Here is a 21,654-nt window from a genome sequence, read left to right as displayed (position 1 = left end):
AACTTTTCACTATGCAATGATTTGCAAAAAGTAGCAACAAATAAAAAAAAGGCATGGATGAGCAGGAAATGAGGAAATAGCTTTGTTTAAAGAAGGGGAGAAGGAATTGAATTAATTTGGTAGGGTACTCTGGGTTGCACATTCCTGATCTGAAGGCCAGAGTACATATCTGCTGCAGCATAAACAGCTGCTTTCAAGGATACTTGCAAGCAATTAGGAGCTTTGACCAGAGTTTTGCTGAAGAAAGAAGTTTGCCTCAATAAGGTTTTGGAGAATGCTTTGTTAGTCCTTGTGGAAGTAGGAGGAAAGAATTGGACTAATTATGAATGAAATAATAAAAATAATGTCACAAAGCTGATATAAACAATATTTATATGAAGTACCCTCCCAATTATTCATAAAATCAACATCAAAAGGAACACTACATATTTTAGGTAAGAAAAAAAACCTATTTCAAAGGGTACTACAATGTTCACTACATAATTCAGATAAAAGAATGTGTTACATAATCTGAAAATCTCTCATTTGTTCCTTCAAAAAGTATCTATGAAATACCAACTACAAGCAGGTACTTCATGTATCAACTTGGTATCTTCAGGCCCCTAGGATACAAAGATGAAAAGCAACACAGGTATCTACTTTCAAAGGGATTATAAATTTCAGTTATAAAACTGAAAGCAATGTGCTGAAATGGAAAGAACACTAGACAAGCAGTCAAATGAGATGAGATTAAAATCAAATCATCCACCCAGCTGTGTGTCCCTGGTCAGGTCCCTCTACCTCTTGCAGTCTAAGTACATTCGTACAGAAAAAGGAAATGATAGTAATTGCACCACCCCCCTCAAAGAGTTGGCAAGAAGAAAGTACTTTTTAAAAGCATTATTCAAATGTGAGTTCCCAAATACAATACAAATTGTATATGGGAAATATTGAAGAGTTTTTGGCAATCTCAATTTATTCTCTGACACAAACATGAATATCTCACCTATCAACCCAGTTCTCATTCTCTTGTATTTCAGCCAATTCACTCCATCAGTCATTGAATGAACTACATGATTATAAGAGTACTTTGCAAATGTAAAGTAACATATAAACACTTGTTGATATTGTGGTTTGATTTTTTTCCCCATTAAGACTATATTCTCTGATTGGGCAGATAAATTCAATGCCTAGGCCCCAAGACTAAACAACGTATGCTTTTCTCTTCAGTTTTCCTACCACCCTCATTGAGTTTCTATGCCTAAAAGTAGAGTTTGGGAGGGTGTTATGACATATAAATAAATATATTTAAGTTACTGAGCTATGGAATCAATGGAGGGATACAAATCAGATAGAATATGCTAGGAAAATTAAAATAACGAATATTTAGAACACAAATATTAAAAGACATATGAAGTAAGAGAGTAAAGAAAGCAAAATCAGGCCAATACACACACTGAATGCATCTATGTAAAAGATAGAAAAAAAAATCAGAAAGCAACATGGAAGCAAATCAATTCAGCCAACATTTATTAAGTACCTCCTATGTGTACACCTCTAGGTGCTAAGTAATGTGGATACAAAGACAAAAATGAAATATTCCACTCCCAAGTACTTTACATTGCATACAAGGAAGATAAAACATACATAGAGATATGTGGGTAGAAAGTTAAACAAAATAATTTCAAGAGTGAGAAAGTACTAAGAACAAAAGGAATAAGGAATGGCCTTAGGAGGTGGTTTCTGAATTGGGCACTGAAGTACACTGAGGATTCTAAGATGAGGAGATAAGGAGAGAGTGAATTCATTCCTGACATGGGAGACCACTTCTGCAAAAGTATGGAAGTGGAGAATGGCCAAGTTTGATCAGAAAAGAGTGTTGTGAATGGGGAGTAACAAGAAAATAAAACTGGCAGGTATGAGTCATATTTCAGAGGATTCCAAAAGGCAGGCTGAGGAATTTATATTTTATTCTAAAGAAAATAGGGAGCCACTAGGCACGTTTAATAAGAGAGTGGCATGGTCAGACCTGTGTGTTTACAAATATCAATCTGGCAGCTGTAGGGATTCAATAGAAGAGTGCCTGGAAGCAAGGAGACCAATTAGGAGCCAGTGTAAAACTAGGTGCCAGTTAATGAGTGCCTGAACAAAGATAGCAGCTATGTGGATGAAGAAAAGAAAATGGGTATAAGAAATGGTAAGGAGGTAGAATATGAATCTGATTGGAATTCTGAAACTGAATGGAAAATGAAATTATAAACTGATAGGATAAGCAGTGGTGGTTACTAAGTTTAGAATGAAAAATGTTTTTAAAACATAAGGTTAGCAATTTTATTTATTAAAACATCAAGTATTCTATACTGACATATAGCCTGGAGGGGTGCTATCAAAATATTAGTGTGGTGAAGGTTCTAAAAAATTCAATACCTCTAAAAGATCTAGGTTGTGATGTAAATATTTTATAATCCATAGAAAGTTATTAGCTCAACTAGAATCATAAGGAAGCCAATTTATACTTATAATAAGCCATATTGTTTACAAAGAACATTCCCTAGAATGTATTATTTAAAGATTGCCAGCAAAGGAAGCAGCAACCACAAAAGAATCAGTATAGCTTCAGCAAAAAAAAAAGAGATTATGCCAAATTAAATCCTTCTTTGACAAGATTACTCAATTGGTATGTCACAAAAATGCTAGATGGTATACCTAGATTTTGGCAAAGTGTTTGACAAAATAAATTTGATGTTCTTTTGTAAAAGATACAGAGATATGGACTAGATGATACTACAATTAGATGGATCTGGAAACAACAGAATAGCCGGCATCAAAAGGGAGTTATTAATGGTTCACGTCAAGCTGGAAGATCTTCAGTAGAGTACTCTACAAATCACTGTTTTGTATTGTGCTTTCTGACATTTCTATCAATGATTAAGACAAAGGCATGTATGACCTTCTTATTAGATTTTTAGGTGGCACAAAGCTAACCTCTAGATGTCAAACTCAGGATCTAAAATGAACCTGACATGCTAGAAAACTGGACTGTGGAAAAACTGGTATTGTGTAAAGACAGCTAGATTTAGAAACAAAAGATCTGGGTTTGAATTTTGGCTCTGCCACTTTTATCTGTGTGATCGAAGGGAAGCTACTTTAACCTCTCTAGGTCTCAGTTTCTTCTTATGCAAAATGAAGGAAGTTGATTCCTTCTAGGATCATATCATATTGACAGAAGCCAAATAATCTAATGAGCTCTTGAGTTGCATAAAAAGAGTCATAGCTTCCAGGAAAAGGGGAAGTGAGGATTGCTGTAGTGAGACAATATCTGGAGTCTTATGCTTAATTCTAGGCACCACATTTTAGAAAAAACATTGACATGGTAGAGATAAATGGAAATGGTGAAGGAACTCAAGCATGTGCCATATAAGGACTGGCTGAAGAAATTAGGAATGTTTAATCTGGAGAAGAGAAGGCTCATCAACCTGATAACTGTCCTCAAGCACTTGAAGAAAAATTCTTAGGCTCCAGAATGCAGAATTGGAAACAATGGGTAGAAGTTGAAAAGATATAAGTTTAGAAATCATGTCAGAAAAATTGTACTAATAATTAAAATGATTCAAAAATGAAAAGGGTTGCCTAGAAAGGTAGTGAATCTCCCCCAACTGGAGGCCCTTAAGTAGAAGCTAGCTGACCACTTGCTGTGTTAACATAAAGATTTAGGGATGGGGGGGGGCGGGGTAAGAAGAACACCTTCACTGATCCACATGACCTGAAGTCTCTTTCAACTGTGAAATTTTGTGATATATGAAAATAAGGAGATAGGAGGCAGCTATGTGGAAGACATAGTTCTGAGAATGAGAAGTTTGTATTTTATCTGTTGGACAACAGGCAGGTTAGAGGGAACTGAGGAAGGGAGTATGGTATCAAAAAACCGAAGTCATGTAAAGTTAGACAATGAGCAAATATTCTTTTTTATTGATCTTACATTTTTTTGTTACTAATTTGTCAATACATTTTTTAACCTTTTAACGATGATATCACACTCAGAAATCTTAATCATTATTATCACTGTTCCCTCTAATGCTATGATTCTAATTTTTTGAAGTGCAATCATACTATAAGAACAATAAACTATGAAAGGCTAAATATACTTAAATGGAGTTTAGTATTGTAGAAATAAATATAAAGTCAACCTGGAATATTTAAAGTTATGTGTAATAGCTATATAATACTGCATGGCAAATTAGGCATACATGGCAAACAACAAATGTAAATAACTGCAATTACTACTGCTTTGACACAGTAACACCAAACAATCTCCTGTCAACTGGAAGGAGGGGAGGGGAACTGGACAGATCAGAATGCTGCTGAGACCCTCTAAATAACTCAAGATCTATATAGCCCTAGGGAGTCTTTTTATTTCTCTGATAGAGACCACCTTTTGCCCCCAGGCAATGGGAGCTGGGAGAGTACAGACATCAGGGTTTTGATTAGTCTGTTCTGTAGCTGTTCTCCCTTTCTTTGAGAGACATAGAAAATTGGAACTGAGTTGGTTGGACCAGGGACTCCACATAGCAAACTGGTGGATGAGGCAAACAGAGTACTCCTTACTTCTTTGGATTTACTGCCTTTGCTCAGGGAGAGAGGAGAGAGAATGGAGCCACATATTCTCCACCTCCCTCATTCTCTACCTTTCTAGTCTTATAATCACCCGCATCTAAACACTACTCCCTCCCTCTCCCCCTTTTGATCCAGTGACACTGGCTTCCTTGCTGTTCAGGGCTCTGAGAATTTTCTCTGATTTTCTGCCATGAATGGAAAGCTCTCCTTCCTTATCTCTCTTCTCCTGGCTTCCGTCAAGTCTTAACTAAAGTTTCATCTTTCTAATGACTTCCTCCTGTGAATTATTTCTATTTATCCTATATACAGCTTACATGTACATTTTTGTTTGCTTGTCTCCCCCATTAGACTGTGAACTTCTTGAAGGCAAGGCACTTAGCACAGTTCCTGGCATGTAGTAGAACCCTAATAAATGCTGACTGAACCACCCACCTCCTCCTCCAAGATTCCTAATTCTCCTAAAGAGGCTTCCTAATTTTTTACTTCTTTTTACTTCACAAAATCTTCCTACATATCTCGAGGGCCACAAATGTTCCCTTTCTTGTCTACCCTTCCAGAAACTTGTTCTAAGTACTAGGATCTAATGGAGGATACTCTGCTCAAACATCTTTCCAATTCATCTGAAATTCTACCAATTGGAAATGTATTTGGGTGAACAACCACAAACCCCTGTTAACATAAAAGGAGATGGGGAGTAACTATCAGTGATTTTCACCCTGAAATTAATTAGAATATTTTTTCTCCTAAAAAATATTGTATGTTCATAAAGGAGATGAGAACAGGAGTATTAATTTGGTGGATGGAGAAGATTCTCTCCAAGCTATTGTTGGCTTTGTCTCCTCTGCTTATCTAAGAGACTAAATTCGGCTGATGTGAATACTTATTAAGTACTCTTGACTTCTACGCCTTGCTTAGAATTGGATCCATGGCAAAACAATCAGAGTAACAGGGGCATGGTTTTGGTTTTTTGTGTATAACAAACAGAAGGGGTGAAGAGGATTATGTTCTTCTGAGCTTTGCTAGTAAGAATTAGACAAAGTAATTCTCATCTCAAAAAGTGAACTTTTATTGAAAATCACAAGTTATTTTACAGAGCATGCTTCAAAAAACTTGGTCACAAATCCAACGATGGATTACAGAAATGATCCTAAAACTATGTACTGAGTCTCCAAATCCACCTTTAACCTCTTCTTTGACCACTTTTTTCAAGCCCTTAAATCAGAATCTTTCAGCCCTTATCATCATCATTGTAATTATAGTCATTCTACTGCATAATGGCAAATTCACATAAATTATACCTATTCAACTTCTACAAAATGAAAAAGTATCTTATTTAAATCTTTAAAAAAAAATCATGGGCAAATGTAGATATGTTCCTTTTTTAAAAAGCAAAGCTTATCCATTTCTAAGTTGTATTTTAAATAGTTTTGATCTGGTCCTTTAGTATTAATAATAGCTTCTTTATAATGATATTTAGACTTAGAAGTCTCTGGTTTCTTGAGTAGTTCCTGTTTCTTTTCCCAAATGAAAGAATTATAATACATATTTCCTACTCTGTATTATTTGTATTCCTAATAAGGTGCCAAAAGTATACAACAAGAACTTTTTATTTTATTTCCCTTGCTGATGTCTAAAGAATTCTGGGATACAATTCAAGTGAACTTGGCACATTAACAATATTTTAATAGTTCTAATTTCTTTATTATCAGCTCCAATGCTTCCCAATAGTAGTCTAGAAAGGATCTTACATTTATGAGAACTATTTCAGTAGAAATGAGTACAAAGTAAGCATTAACTCTGACTTTAATGCAACTGGTAATCTTGGCAAGCAAAATACCAATCAGGAATATCAGTTTATTTGTGCCAAAGGCTTTTTAGAAATCATCTTGAGTTTAAAAAGATCATCTATTCAATCAATTTTTAAAATTTGGGAATCAATAGGTCTATTTGGAAGAGGCACATCTTTGACATAAGAGTAAAAATATTACTCAAGAGTCTCAAAATGAAAAGATACAAAATAAGATAGTTTTAAAAATCTTGATTCTATGAAGAGATTTAAGAGTGAGCACTAATTAAATTTTTTTTAATTAGGCAAATTTAATAATAAAAAACCAATGAAATTGGAATGTCACAGCACTGTTAAGGGGGCAGCTAGGTGGTGCAGCGTATAGAGGCTAAGTCAGGAAGAAACCGAATTCAAATCCAGCTTCAAATGCTACCTATGTGACTCTAGGCAAGTCACTTGCCCGTTTGCCTCAGTTTCCTCATCTGCAAAATGAAATGGCGAAGGAAATGGCAAACCATTCCAGTATCTTTGCCAAGAAAACCCCAAATGGGATCACAAAGAGTAGAACACTACTGAAACAGCAGAACAACAGGAGCACTGTAAGGAAATGGAATATATATATGAATTTCTCTCTCTCTCTCTCTCTCTCTCTCTCTCTCTCTCTCTCTGTATATATATATATATATATATATATATATATATATATATATATACACACACACACACACATAGAATATATGTGTAGATGTATATTCTATATATCTATCTCTCTATGTATGTAAGAATATATAGAATTCATGAAATATGGGGAGACCTGTATAAACAGTATGGTACAGAAGAAAAAGCACTGGATCGCTAGTCAGAGGACCTGGGTTCATATCATGACTCTACCACTCACTACCTGTGTAACCTTGGATAGGTAAGTTATACTCAATCTCTGGGCTCCCTCATCTGCAAAATGAGTGAGTTGGACTAAATGGCCTTCATACAAGGCCTCTTCTGACTCTAAATCTATGATTCCATGATATTAAATGATGCAAAGTAAAACAAAAAAATACATATCGATTAAAATATGTAAATAAAGTCAATGCTAAATACAAAAAACAGGTTAAACACATGGATGAAGTAGATACTACCTTGATAAGGTTGAAGCACATAGCTTAACTTTAGCAAACAGTCAATTACCAAAATATGATCGCTATGTTTTGCTATCTTTTTGTGGGGGTGGGGAGTAGAAAGGAGAATGCTTTGTAGTCTATTTTTTTTTGGTGGGGGGTGTTGCCATTTAGATAAAATTTAACAATGATACTGTACTTTCCTAATTCCAAACAAATTAACACAAGATAATGATCACAGGAGGAAATTGAAAGCACTAGAACATGTGTTCCATTGTATTTTCTTTTCTATTTTCTAAGAAACATATTGCTTTCAAATATTCAATGCTCACAACATTTAGCTGATGCATTCATTAAACAGCACCAAAAATGTGGTCATCACAACAGGAAAAACAACACGCTAGGGACTGTGAATCTCAGGTTTATGAAGTTAAAAGACAAAAACTGGATACTACTGCTCCATACTACTTCTTGCCCAAGCAGATGACATGACCTAGAAGGTAACATCAGATTTCCTGAAAATAGCTAGGGGAAAGACATCACATAGACAAGATCATACTGCTAAGCATGGATGGTTGAGTTTAAGGTGTCACATCTGTCCTTCCTCACATACCCCTTTTGATGATCCCTATAAGACTCCAAACTCTACCATTAGATTATAAATTCCATGAGGGCAAGAACTCAGTCATTTTTCATCTTTCGTCTGCTCAACGAGAATCACCGGATCTCAGAATGGTAGTAATGTCAGTTCACCTCGTTTACCTATACCTTAATAGGAATCTCCTCTACAACATACCCAAAAGGTCAGTCTACTTTGGAAACCTTTCTTGAAGGAAAAGTAATTCCTTCCTGATGTACTCTTTTCTTTTTCCTGACAACTAATTGTTAGGTTATCTCCTTTTATGTCAAGCTGAAGATCTGCTGCACTTTGGAGCTTCCAACAAATTCTATTTAGTCCTGTTTGTTTAAACCAAATACACGTAATTATTAAACCTTGTTATTAGTTGCCTTTTAATTCAATCTTCTACTTTTAAAAATTCTTTTACTTTTAAGGGCATGTGTGCCAGTGCTATTTTCAAGACTAGCTTAAAAAGCTTTTTGTGTAACTAATAATATTACTAAACTATAATGTTTAGTATCTGTTCAGTATTAGGCCTGATGACTGGTAAGAACATCTACAGTCCTGACTGTAACAATTTTTTTTTTTATTAGATAACAATGACCAGCAGGACTATATACCACTTCGACTACTCAATAACTTCCACTAAATTTACCAGTAGTTTAATGGGTGATCTGGTAAAGATTCTGATCTGATCGGACTCCAAAACAACTAGGAAGCATATTTTTATACCTCTCATTGAACTCTGGGATTAGTCAATCAATTTTTTAAATATTTAGGTTATATACATCCCCAATGGATTGGCATTAACATCAATAGTTGGTAATTGTAAAATAAAAAGATAATGGAGCCATGATGATGCCATCAAAATGGAAAACTATAACTTGAATATTAGATTTCAAAAGTCCTTAAATAACATTTTGAAAAGTCGACATCAATAATCTTAAAGGATAACTATATCTTTATTAGCCTGGAGGGAGAAAAGAACACCAAAATGAGGAAAACTTTTGGTTTGTTTAGGATTTCCCTTCCTTGTGTAGCTAGATATACAACAAATATAGCTACCATATAGCTATACATACTGCAAAATTCACTTACTTTCAGGATTTTTTTGGTCTGATAGTCTTTATTAAAGACTGTTTTGACAGTAAAAACAGTATTTGCTTTAGGAGTATATAATAAAATTCACTATAGCTATGCCTTTTCATATAGAAATTGTGTGAAAAGGCACCAATAAGTTGTTACAGTAAGAAATTTTGCAAATGTTCATTCCTTAAAGTTTCAAAACAATACACATTATATAGTATCAACACTCAAAATGCTTGAAAATACAAAGTTTAAAAGAAAAATTAAAGTCCAATGAATTGGGAAAGAATTACACATGAAATACAGTGATTCACTGAACTACCTTTTGTAAAACATCTTTATTAATGCCATAATTACTTATAAGTATGCAAAAAATAATCAGGAACATGAATGATTTTAAAGGATAATGATATCAAGTCAAACAACGATCAAATAATTCTTTATGAAGGGAAAAGAAAGAATCTTGCTTTTTACATGTCAAATTTCTGTTTGGCTTTTTAAAAAATGCCTTAAGTTAAAATAATCATATGGAATTCTGTGTCATTAAGGACCTCATATCATTAATATGAGGATTGTAAAATCTTTAACAACGTAAGCCAGAAACAAGTGCTCCATTTTACATTTGGAAAATCTGAAACATGGAAGTAATTAGTTGGACTATGCTAACAGTGACTTGTATGCCACAACTGGCAAGACCATGTCTCTTTTCCCTTATCAAACACTCTAGATGCTTAATAATGTAAGCCTCTACTTCAATGTTAAAAAAAAACAATCTTTCTATGTTTTTCTTTAAAAAGAAAATAAATAAAATGTACTCACTGTTGCAGTACTTCCTTTCCCTTCTTGATGGAGCTCACCCAATGACAGGCAGCTAAGGTAGTTGTTTCAGGCCAAGGTGTCAAGCTCTTGCCAGTAGTTCCCTCCTTTAATGGAACTGGAAGCTCTATAACACCAGAGTGTTTCTCTCAAGGAGACAGCTCAACTTCACTCTTTTCCTAGAGGAGTGATGGTGAAACCTACTGCACATGACGCTGGAACAAGTGGTATGAGGTCCAGTGAAGTCCAGGGGAATTAGGATTCAAGGGACTGGGAGTGGGAGAGGGACATCCATATGCTCCAATAGATACCACAAGTCAACAGAGGTGGAGATAAATAAAAGAAATGGAAGAAGACACCAAGAGGAAGAAGGCCAAAAAGATACAATGATGAATTAGAAATAGGGAACTAAGGAAAAATAATAACTGAGAAGATGAAAAAGGAACAGCATTTAGAAATGACTGGAGACAAATACATGCAAGACTAAAAAGAGGGAAAGCACAACAGATGGCCCATTATGGTCTGTAGTCAGATTGTATCAAAAATCCATTTGTAGTCCTTAACCTCATCAAGATTCACCATCACTGCCTATAGAAGAGGAAAGGTACACTGAGGGAGCTCCATCTAAAAGGGATTAAAGTCTACAGCACAATGAGCAACATTTATTTTTTCATCCTTTTTAAGACTGTATTTGAAACCTAGGAAGTCCATCAGAAATGAAGACAGCATTAGATTAAAAAAAAAAAAACAGCTAAACAGGATGCCTCCTGAGGGTTAAGCAGGACTATGGAAAACTCAAGAACACTGGGACTCAATTAGTCTTGTTCAATGGGCATAGTTATGGGAAAATCAGTCTCATTCACTTTACCACTTTCATGTAGTTTGGGGAAAGAAGCATTTGCTGCATTTTGGAGGAAGAAATATACAGAGTTCTTAAGCTACAAATTTTTCAAATAATGTATACATCTTAAATTTCATGAAGTTCAGCAGAGTTTGCGAAAAAAGAAAATTCTAATGCAGCAAGTAATTAACAATATGGGTATCCCTGGAAAGACAGAATATACTTAAGTCAAAAGAAATGTGTTCTCTTGGAAACTCCATACCTTTGAAACTATAGCTTTTTACCACCTCCATTTTCCAGGAATTACCTTAAAATTTCTCTGAGGGGGAATATCAAAATTGAATGAAAGCCAATCTAAGTGGACCAAATTTACTTCTTACTTTTCCAGTTCCATCAACTCAGAATTCTATATATTGGGTTGCTATTTATCAAAAGAAACATAATTTTATTTCCTTATTTAGAAGAGGAATAATAATATATCTGGTGCTACAGTCATATATATTTAAGTAAATCTCCTAACTAAAAGCAATTTTATTTAAACAAGAAACAGTTCACTCTGTATTTGTGAAACTATCTGTCAGGTTTTACAGAAAATCAGGTTTTTACCCTGATACTTAAAATGTCATAAATATGTCAGAATCATTCATCTTAAGCTATTTTATGGATTATAGTTGGAGGCCTAAAAATGAGTAAAGTCACATAAAATATAGCTTCAAAAAGAAAGATTACCCATCTTAGGCAACACCTTGGAATTCTAACAAATGAAGAAGGAAGTTATCTTAACCCAAGGAAATGAAATATTCAATAATCATACAATACGATAACATCAGATCACAGATTTACAACTAGAAGGGATCTCTTAGAGGTCATCTAGTTCAGAGGTGTCAAAATCTTGCCCAAACAAGATTAAAATGTAATTGGGAAATGTTTAACAAAATAAAAAAAAACCCAATACAACACAATGTTAATTTATGGTTTTCTAAGTCAATATGCAGCCAAAGGAATCCCTTTTCTATTTGAGTTTGAGATGCTAAGCTAGTTCATCACACCTTCCATTTTATAGATGAGAAAACTGAAGGCTAGAGAAGTTAAATGACTTCTTCAAGGTCACACAGCTATTAACAGGACCAGGATGTGAACCCAAGTCCTTTGATTCCAAAAAGATTATCTGTCTTAATTACTATATATAACCATTCTGGGAGGATGGGAGGGAAAGAATTTGGAACTCAAATTTTAAGAAATGAATTTTAAATTTTTTAAATGTAACTGGGAAATGTTTAATGAAATAAATAATAATACATTTTTTAAAAAACACATATAGGCATTTTAACAAATGAAGGGGGAAATCATCTTACTTTGGGAAAATGTAAAACATGTTCAAAGGGGTTTCATTATTGATTATTTTTTCCACTGCAACTGAGTGTAATCCAGAGATTTTAAAATCCAGATAATCCAGAAAAACCTTTCTCCAATGCATTTACGTAGAGTACAAAATGCATTTACATAGTGTATAATAACAGCAGACTTCTCTGGTTCATATTCTATGGAAAAAGGAATTCTGCTATTAGGAATTCCATAGGAGAGCTACTGGAAAGGTATGACAGGTACAAAAAAAATCCCAGTATTCGGATTATAGTAAAGAGAAGCTAGCATTTATTTACTGCTTTAAAGTCTGCAAAGCATTTTACACATATTATTTCATTTGGTCCTCCTAACAACCTAGTGAAATGGGTGCTATAATTACTGCCATTTTAAAGATGGGAGAACTAAGGCTGAGAGAGGTTAAATGATTGCCCAGGGTCATATAGCTAAGTGCCTGAGGAAGGATTTGAATTTGGGTCTTCCTGACTCCCATTCTAGAACTCTTTATACACTGTGTGAGATGCTATTTAAAACAATTAAACCATATTTTTTTTCAAAATTTTGTAAAAATGATTTGAGAAAAATGATTTCATTTAAATGATTAAAGCAGTCCTTTTTTCTTAGTCTAATTAGAGGACTAACATAAAATTGTACATGGTGCAGCTAAAATGAGAAGCAGGTAAATTTTGGGCACTAGGTTTGAATTCTTTATTTGAGAAAGAACTTGGAGCGGTAATGAAAAGACCACTCAACTTGAGAACAAAAGAAAATGAGTTTAAATCTTGGCTTGCTACTTACTAGCTGTGCAATCTTGACAAATCCTTTGAGCTGAGCTTCAGTTCTTTCATCTATAAAATGGGGATAATTATCTACCATATAAAGTATCCTGTAACTTTATTGTGTGAATATGAATTGTTATTACTTTAAATATTTCTCTGCATAGTGGATGTTTTGATATATTGGATACAGAAAGGGGGTGAACCTGTGATTTCATGGATATGGGTGACTCCAACATGAGGAAATTCCTGCTACCAATGCAGCCTAGAACCTTCTATGAAACTTTGGGTCTTAAGAATCCTGATCCTCTCAAACTATCCACTGCCTCTGAAACAACTATCTTGCATTCTTGAATATTCTCTCTTCTGAGTTTTTGTGACATTATTCTCTCCTGACTGACCCCTTATGCCAATTGAATGTTTCTCAATTTCCTTTGCTAGCTAATCACTGATATTATACCCCATGACTGTGGGTATTCCCCAAGTTTCTATCCTGAGCCTTCTCTTCTCCCTTTGCACTCACTCTTGGTAACCTCATCAGCTCCCACGGGTTTAACTATCCTCTCTATGCAGACTTAGTCTCTCCCCTAGGTTTCAGTACTGGATTACCAGTTGCCTATCAAATATTTCAAACAGAATGTGCTAAAGACATTTTGTACTCAACGTCTAAAATTGAATTCATCCTCTTTTCCTCTAAATCATTCACTCTTCCAATTATTCTTCCGGTGTCTCAGGTTCATAATTTGGCATCATCACAGACTCTTCATTATCCCTAACACAATTGGTGGCAAAGTGTTGTTGTTTCTCCCCCTTTACAACATCTCCCACATCTATGGCCCCGTCCTATCTTTCTAGTTTTCTTACTCACACCTTACCTAACCTCTTCCCTCCCCTACACACACATACATGTTTGTGATTCAGTGAAATGGCTCCCCTGCTTTTCTTTACATTAGACACTTTGTCTCCTGACTCTAAGAATTTTCACTGGCTGTCCTCCATGCCTGGCATTTTCTCCCTCTTCATCTTCACCTTAACTCCCCTGGCTTCCTTCAAGTCTCAGGTAAAATATCACTCTCTGCAGGAAGCCTTTCCTAATCTCTCTTAATGCTAGTGCCTTCTTTCTGTAGGCTATCTACAATTTATCTTGTATGTATCTTGTTTGTACATAGGTATTTTGCATGTTGTCTCCCCCATTGTTTTTTTACCATTCTTTGTATCCACAGTGCTTAGCACATAGTAGGTGCTTAATGTCTGTTGAATGACTGTTTCTCCCTCCAACTCCCACCCCTTTCTCCACTCATGTAACTATCATTGTAGTTAATGCCCTCATTCTCTCTCACCTAGATTTTTGCAAGTCTCCTAATTTTTCTTTCTATCTTAAATACTGAATCATTCTAGCAAATACCACGCACTTCTGCTGAACTAATTTTCTTTTGTGCATGTGACTCTACTATTCAATAAACTTCAGTGGCTTAGTCCTTCTTCTAGAATAAAATGTAAACTCCTCTGTTTAGCTTTTAAAGGTCTACACAAAATGGTCCCATCTACACATATGGTCCCAGCCCATCTCCCTTCTAGCACTCTGTCATCCATAGTTATCAAATGAGATAATTATAAAACGATTAGCACGACTGGAAAATAATTGGTGCTTAATAAATACTTGTTCCCTTCCTCTTCTACACTCTGCCATCTAGTCAAATTTGCCTTTTCACTACTCCTCACTCACAACACACCATCTCCCATCTTCTTGCCTTTGCAATAGCCATTCCCTACACCTGGAATATACTCCTTCCTTTTCTCTCCCTCCCAAGGTACCACCTGAGGTACCATTTTTAACATGAAGCCTTTCCTGCTCTCCCCCAACTATTAGTGCCTTCCCTCCTGATTTACCTTATACTGAACTACTATGTGAGTACATGTATTTATTAACTTATATTTATGCTGTATATATACATATATATGTATATAATATATGTACTTGTCACCCTGTTAGAATGTAAGCTCATTGTAAGAAGGCAGTTTCATTAATTCTTTGTACAACTGTGCCTATTTGATTGGCACATAGCAGATACTTAATAGTTGGTGATTAATTGAGAAGTGCCTAGAGCTTTGAGAGGTTAATCCAAGAGTCACATGACCAGTGTGTATCAGAGGCAAGACCTGAACCTAGGTTTTCTTGGCTCTATCCACTGCACAACACACTCTACTTGATTACATAGAGTATATCTTTTTTACAACAGCACTTTGCAAACCTTGTGTAGTTCTGGAATCTGTGGGTTTCTTTTTTTATATATTATGCCCTAAGTCCTAATACAACATTTATGAAGGGAAGTACTAAAGAATCAACAGACTATATATATATATATATATATATATTTGCCAAGATCCAATAAATTTTTTTCCTCCAAGGAAAAGACTAGAAACATTTTATGTGAACAGCAAAGCTTCATGACCCTTTTGGTTCTTTTTTGTTGTGAACATGAAGACACATTTAATATTTGTAATTAGTTCCTCCCCCTCCTCCACCCGCTACCATCCCTCTTCCCCTAGTAATACAGCATGCTTTTCACAACAAGCCTAAGATTTAAAGAGTGCAAGTGCTACTGTTCCTATTTTACAGAGGAGGAAATTGAGCTCAGATAACAGATAATCAATGTTGGAGAGCATCACTTAGGTGACTTGTTTTCAGAGCTCCTTCTACTCTAGTGCAGTGCTTCTGAAGAATAATAGAATTCTGGAGTTTTAGAAGACAACACCTTAGAGAGGATCACTGAGGCAGGGAGGGATTAGTGACTTGCCCAAAGCATACAGTCTGGCCAGTGGCACAGCCAGGCCTGGAGCCTAAATGGCTGTACTCCTAGGCCAGAGCTTTGCTCCTTAAACTCTGCAATATTTCAGCTATTCAAGAGTATTCTTCTCTTCAAGTACTTGTAGTTGAAAATATTAAGTATTTTACTGACATCAAATGTTTTAAGTAGAGAAATTTAAGATCAAATATACCCACTAAAATAAAAATTTATCTAGATACACGTGGAGCTCTTCGGAAAGTAAGAAAAATAGGAAAAAAAAAACCTTGAATGAATTTTCCATTAGCTATTACAATTTGCAAAACCTTTTGGTTTGAAACAATTGGATAAATCTTTCTGAAATGGTTTATAAAGAAACCTATGAAATTTGATACAATAATTTTAATGGTCCTTTCAAATGCAAAGTCACTAAATAGTACAGACGTAATTTTGTTGTGAATGTTTCTTAATATTGTTGAGAATATTTCTTAATGTTCTTTTTTCAATTTAAATATTTTTTCCATTTCTAGTTTATTATCTTAAAAACCTTTTAAGATAAATAAAGGAAGATACTAATGTGATACTAAATATCTCAATAAGGACATTAGCCTATGATAAAAATCAAAATCAAAATCACCTTCAACACACATTGATATCATTGAGAAGTGGAATTTATTTTACTGTTAATTCATTAAGATGTGAAATAAAGGGCTTTGAATGGGAAAATCAAAAGATATTGATAGATAATCTGCAAATCTAATATTACTTCTCTAAAATATTTTATGTATTTAAGACATTAAAGAAGTTCCTAACATTTACTATTTCTTTAAACACAGAACATCTCAAATCATCTGAGTTTTAAACCTGGAAAAAAGCTTAAAAACAGAGATGCTACTTAAAATTTTAGTCTTAAGAACGTCTATCCTAAGAAGGATTCTAGAAATTCAAGTGCTCAACAATAAGATTGGTCCATGGGCCAAATGCAGCCCACCTGATCACAAGGTACGGGTCACCTGAGATTTTTAGCAAAATAAAATTGTAAGTAATTAGCTAGTACATATGAATTAGCAGGCCAATCTTACTCACCACCTGCCTGCCAGTAGTGCTGTGTTACTGACTGCCAATAAGTGTCCTAAGAGCAAGCTTGGATAAATTAGTAATTGTAAATGAAATGCAATATACTTAATTTTATAGTGAAATTCACGAGACCCATACACGAGGGATTTCTGACCATGTGGCATACTATGGAAAAATGTAAATGTTCCTGTTCTAGAATTACATAATTGTAAATACATATAAAATTATCATTATAAACTTCTGGTTAATTACTTTTGTCTGTGAAATTCCAAACCCCACAAATTCTTCAAATTGGCCACTTTTCTTTATTTATACAAATTTCATTTTATTTTATTTATATTTCATTTTATTTTATTTTATGGGGGAGAGGGGGAGGCAGGATTCTAGCCTACTGCACACAGTCTTGGGGAATTCTTCCTCTCTGCAATCCTGATTTTCCTTATTGGATATATGAACTATTAATATTTTCTGACACTAAAATGCAGATGTAAAAACTCAAAAATAAAAAAGGAAAACAGAATTCAACAGAATATTTCTTAGGACACAAAAGGAACTCTCACACCAGAATCTGGGTTATGAACATGCTCAGAAGAACAGTCTTTGGCAACATTCTTCTTGGTATTATAAACGCTTTTAGCAGCTACAACAACCCGAAAACACAAAAGGTCTTCCTGAACAGCAGAGGCAGGACATTTTATAGTGCTTCCAAATTGCCTCTGGCATCTTTTTACTGATTTCCTGGCATTAGTTTTATAGTTAAAAGGAACCAATTCAGAGAATGCCTCCAGGTAACACAAGTAACAGTTTTTCTGCCCTTGATTTTTTTTTAATACAGTGGAAAGAAAACAAGTTCATATTCTAGGTTTTTTATGTTATAAAAATAATAGATAAGAATGTTTATTGTTTCCTTTATTTCATTTGGGAAGGTTTTCTAATCTCAGAAACCAATGTGAGAAAAAAAAATTACATCCTTCATCCTGAGGATGAGCAAAATATTTTGACCACAAATTAAGTTAAACGATACAGGCAATAGACTACACAAAAGATACAAAACTTCAAACTCATGACCACAAGAAAGAATTAGGGAAAAATCTAGTTCCTTCTAAGAATCAAATATAACTTATTGATAAAACTAAGATCTGGCTTAGTAAAACTGCGTATGGAAAGAAGTTATTTGATAATATCAGAAAATATCTAGCCACCTGTAATATCATCATTGAAGGATTATGAAATAAAAGAAAATGAAAAAAGTATCCAGATGGTAATAACAAATAAATACTTCATTTAGGCACAAATTTATAAACACCACATTCCTGTACTTTATGAGAAAAAATTAACACTTTAGTTTAAGTATTATCTTGATTTTATTTTAATTTTCCACATAACAGGCTATTAATTTTCTCAGAGTCTCTTAATATTTCATGCTTTTCATTTGATAATGTACCCTTATACCTTTAAGAGACAAAACAAGCAACTTATTTCTATAAAGGCTTTCAAAGTTTATACGTAGGGTTTTTTTTTTCTGTAAAATACAAAATTCATCATTGAGTGATCATTGCTACATTTAGGAAAACAGAGAGGTACATTTCTGAAAACTCTGTGCAAGAAAGAAACATATAATCTCTTAAATAAAAGATACAGTATAATTTTTCAATAAAAATAGTAATGGCCCATAAGTGGTGCAAGAGCTAAAAAGGTACAAAAAATATCTACAATCTGCAGTGTGAATAAAGACTTGTGTAAGGCCTCTAATAATCTCCCTGTAACAAGCAGCCCTTAAATGTATCTCATATGATTTTTTAAATTACTTGGTTATTGGCACAGTGAGTCTTTTACTTTTGATCATTTGGTATTTCTAATAAATATGGCGGATTTAAGCTTCAATCTGTTACAACTCACCAGACGGAAAGCCATGAAAGAAGATACAGATAGATGGCCAAAACAGAACTTTAAGAGATTAATGGGATCCCACACAATCTATAGCTTAAATTCATTAAAAATCTTATCCAGTACATTTCTTCAGGTGTTTTCTGAATGAATATGAATACGCACATCCATTTATTTAAAAGAAAGAAGAGCCAAGAAATGCTAAGGCGATGATTTCTACATGTCAAGAATGATTTCTATGAAGAAATTTAAGGCAGAGAAAAAACATATTAGACTCAGTAATAATAAATAATATCCCCAAATATGTTGCATGTTTACAACACTTTTTAGAAACTGTAGCATTTCAAATTTGACAGTCATTTGATTACTCACAAGCAGGTGAGGAGATAATTGGATCTTCTAATGACTCTCTTGTCCTACTGATTCTTTTTGTAAAATAATTCATCCATATATTACAGAAGATCACTGTCATCATTCAGATGCACTTGGAACACTGAATTGGACAGTGATGCAGCACATGCTAAAAAAATGAACTGGCTAAAAAACTCAATAGTCCAGAATATGAAATTATATATAAATAGGCAAACTTGGAGAATACTGCAGTGGTTCTGAATAGAATCACTACCTAGGCACCTGACAAACACAAGGACCAAATGAACTTGTATATTCCTAGAAGCAAGTTTAATGTAATGAAGACTATGAATGTGAAAGGGGGGAGACAGAAATCATTCTTGAAGCAATGTTCTCACTTCAGTACAAAATAGTGCTAAATGGAAGAACTAAAGTGAAAAAGTGTAATTGTGTTGGCTGTCTATAGCCACTCAAGATAAAAATGGGGAAAGAGTGAAGAAGCAAAAGTTTGAAACTAAATTTTGCTTGGGGAAAGAAGAATAAAATAAAGCTTTGACCAAAGACACTCCAAAAAATAATCTTTACAACCTAGGTGGCATGAGAACTCTACTTGAATCCCTAACTGTAATTCCTAAAATAATCTTAATAGACATAATAAGAAAAATGAAAGGCAAATAAGAACACAACCTGAAGGAATTTTGTCTGCATGAACAATCATCTTCCCCAATAAAAGCAGGTAAAAAATGGAAAAAGAAATGCAAATGGAGAAAGAGAAGAGAGCAATAATCAAATAATCATATTAGAAGACAGAAGAGTAAAAAATGCTAGAAAGAAAAAAATGGTTTTAAGCTTCTCCCAGAAAAACAAACAAATATGAATTAGAAAAGTAGCATTTCAGTCTTTCAGGAAATAACCACAAGTTCAAAGAAAACTGAGGAAAAAGATCTACCTAACAATGAAAGTTGTTATTGCTATCAGAAATACTATAAATCTGTGAAACAGAGACCTGAGAAACTGTATTCTGTCTAGGTGAAATAGAAAAATGAGAATCCCTAAGATGAACACTACTTCAAATATTTTATTTATTGTTCCTAATTGTGTTTGGTTTTACCTGGATGAGGGTGGAGACAACTAAAAAAGGTCATTGTAAAAGTAAAACTTTGGAGAGCAACTCATAAGAAAATGATGGATTTTACATTAAGCAAGAAGATAATTTACATGCCTGAAATTTTCCTATCATGTTTGGAGATTTTTAAGTAAAGGAAATAATCAGCAAGAAGTTAGTCCTCTAATTATCTAATATAAAATGAAGATAAAGAAACAATAAGCAGAACTTTGTAAGAATAATTTCCAATATATCTTTATATAAATGCTAGGTAGAAGCCAAATTTTACTATGTACTCATCTTTTTACCTAAATGTAGCTGAGACTGTATCTCTATAAAGTCCACATAAAGCCTTTATAAAGTTGGACTCCACAAGGCCAATCATTTTTAAATCATGACTTCAAAAATATAATACAGTTTTGGCATAACATTTGGCCAATATAATTGATAAAATAATTATTAAACAGACGTGTGTTTACTATACATATACATGTAATAAAAGCAGTTACTTTTTTATAAGTAGAGTTAAAAGCATTCTTCCCTAATTTTTACATGTAACTGAAACAGCACATAATAAACATGTATAATCAGAACTTTCAATTTGACACTTTCTGGGCATAATTTAATGAAATTTAAAGTAACAAATTGGGAAAGAACGTATGCATTAAAGCCCATTTTGCACATACAAATAATTTTTTGGCTCTAACATGTAAATAAGGGTACTTATTTCCAAAGCACAATACAATTTAATTTTATTATACAAGAAAAATAATTCCATAGTGTTCAATTTTTTACTGTTATTCAATGCACTTATTAAATGAAGATCTTATTTTTAGAGGTAACCAGTTTAAGCAAAGTACTCTTCAATTTCTGCATGACTTATGGCTAATCTTTTACAGCTATATACTTTCTTCAAAGTAGATTATGTCTTTGTACAGAATTTGTGATCACGTACCCATGCCTCTGCTTGAATGGGCCTGATGTTGCTTAGAAGCACCTCTTCGTAGTTTCCATAATCACTGAATTTAACAACAGCAGTCATGCCAGAAGAATGAAGAGCTTCAATTTCTGCCCGGTAAAACTTAAAAAAAAAATGTTTTAGACATGTTAATATATTCTGTTCTGAAAATAAGATTTTTTATTTTAACTTATATATTCTAAGTTAAACTAAAGAGAAAATTGATATTCAAATGATTATAAAGAGAGTTAACAAATATATAAGCGTACCTAAATATGCTAAGTGAATCACAACAAAGTAAACTACTAAATTTCAGATCTAGGACAAAGAAGGGGAGAAAACACCAAGAGTATCATTGCAAATGTTTACTTTATAAGGAGGTAAGAGGCATGATTGCTACATCTTATATTGTTAATTACAGAGACTTAGTGTCCAACTCTGGCCAAGAAAACTGTTGTACAATTGAAAAATGGGTTGAGTGCCAAGATGATTAACA

At 33.9% G+C, this 21,654-nt stretch overlaps 1 protein-coding gene across 3 annotated transcripts in view; it reads right to left on the bottom strand.

Moving 5' to 3' along the window:
* Positions 1-21,654, bottom strand: part of TDRD3 (tudor domain containing 3) — a 206,823-nt gene that overhangs the window by 28,907 nt on the left and 156,262 nt on the right. For 2 of the 3 annotated variants that reach the window (XM_036755196.1, XM_036755197.1), the window contains one exon: positions 21,156-21,281. In XM_036755196.1, coding sequence (XP_036611091.1) covers positions 21,156-21,281 — 126 coding nt within the window. Of the gene's footprint in view, positions 1-18,202; positions 21,282-21,654 lie in introns of those variants that run through there. The other variant, XM_036755195.1, reaches the window with a different exon arrangement.

The sequence above is a fragment of the Trichosurus vulpecula genome, chromosome 4 (genome assembly GCF_011100635.1).
Source record: "Trichosurus vulpecula isolate mTriVul1 chromosome 4, mTriVul1.pri, whole genome shotgun sequence".
Taxonomy (NCBI): Eukaryota; Metazoa; Chordata; class Mammalia; order Diprotodontia; family Phalangeridae; genus Trichosurus; species Trichosurus vulpecula.
Note: the sequence above shows the minus strand (reverse complement) of the source record. Positions and strands in the feature narration are given on the sequence as shown.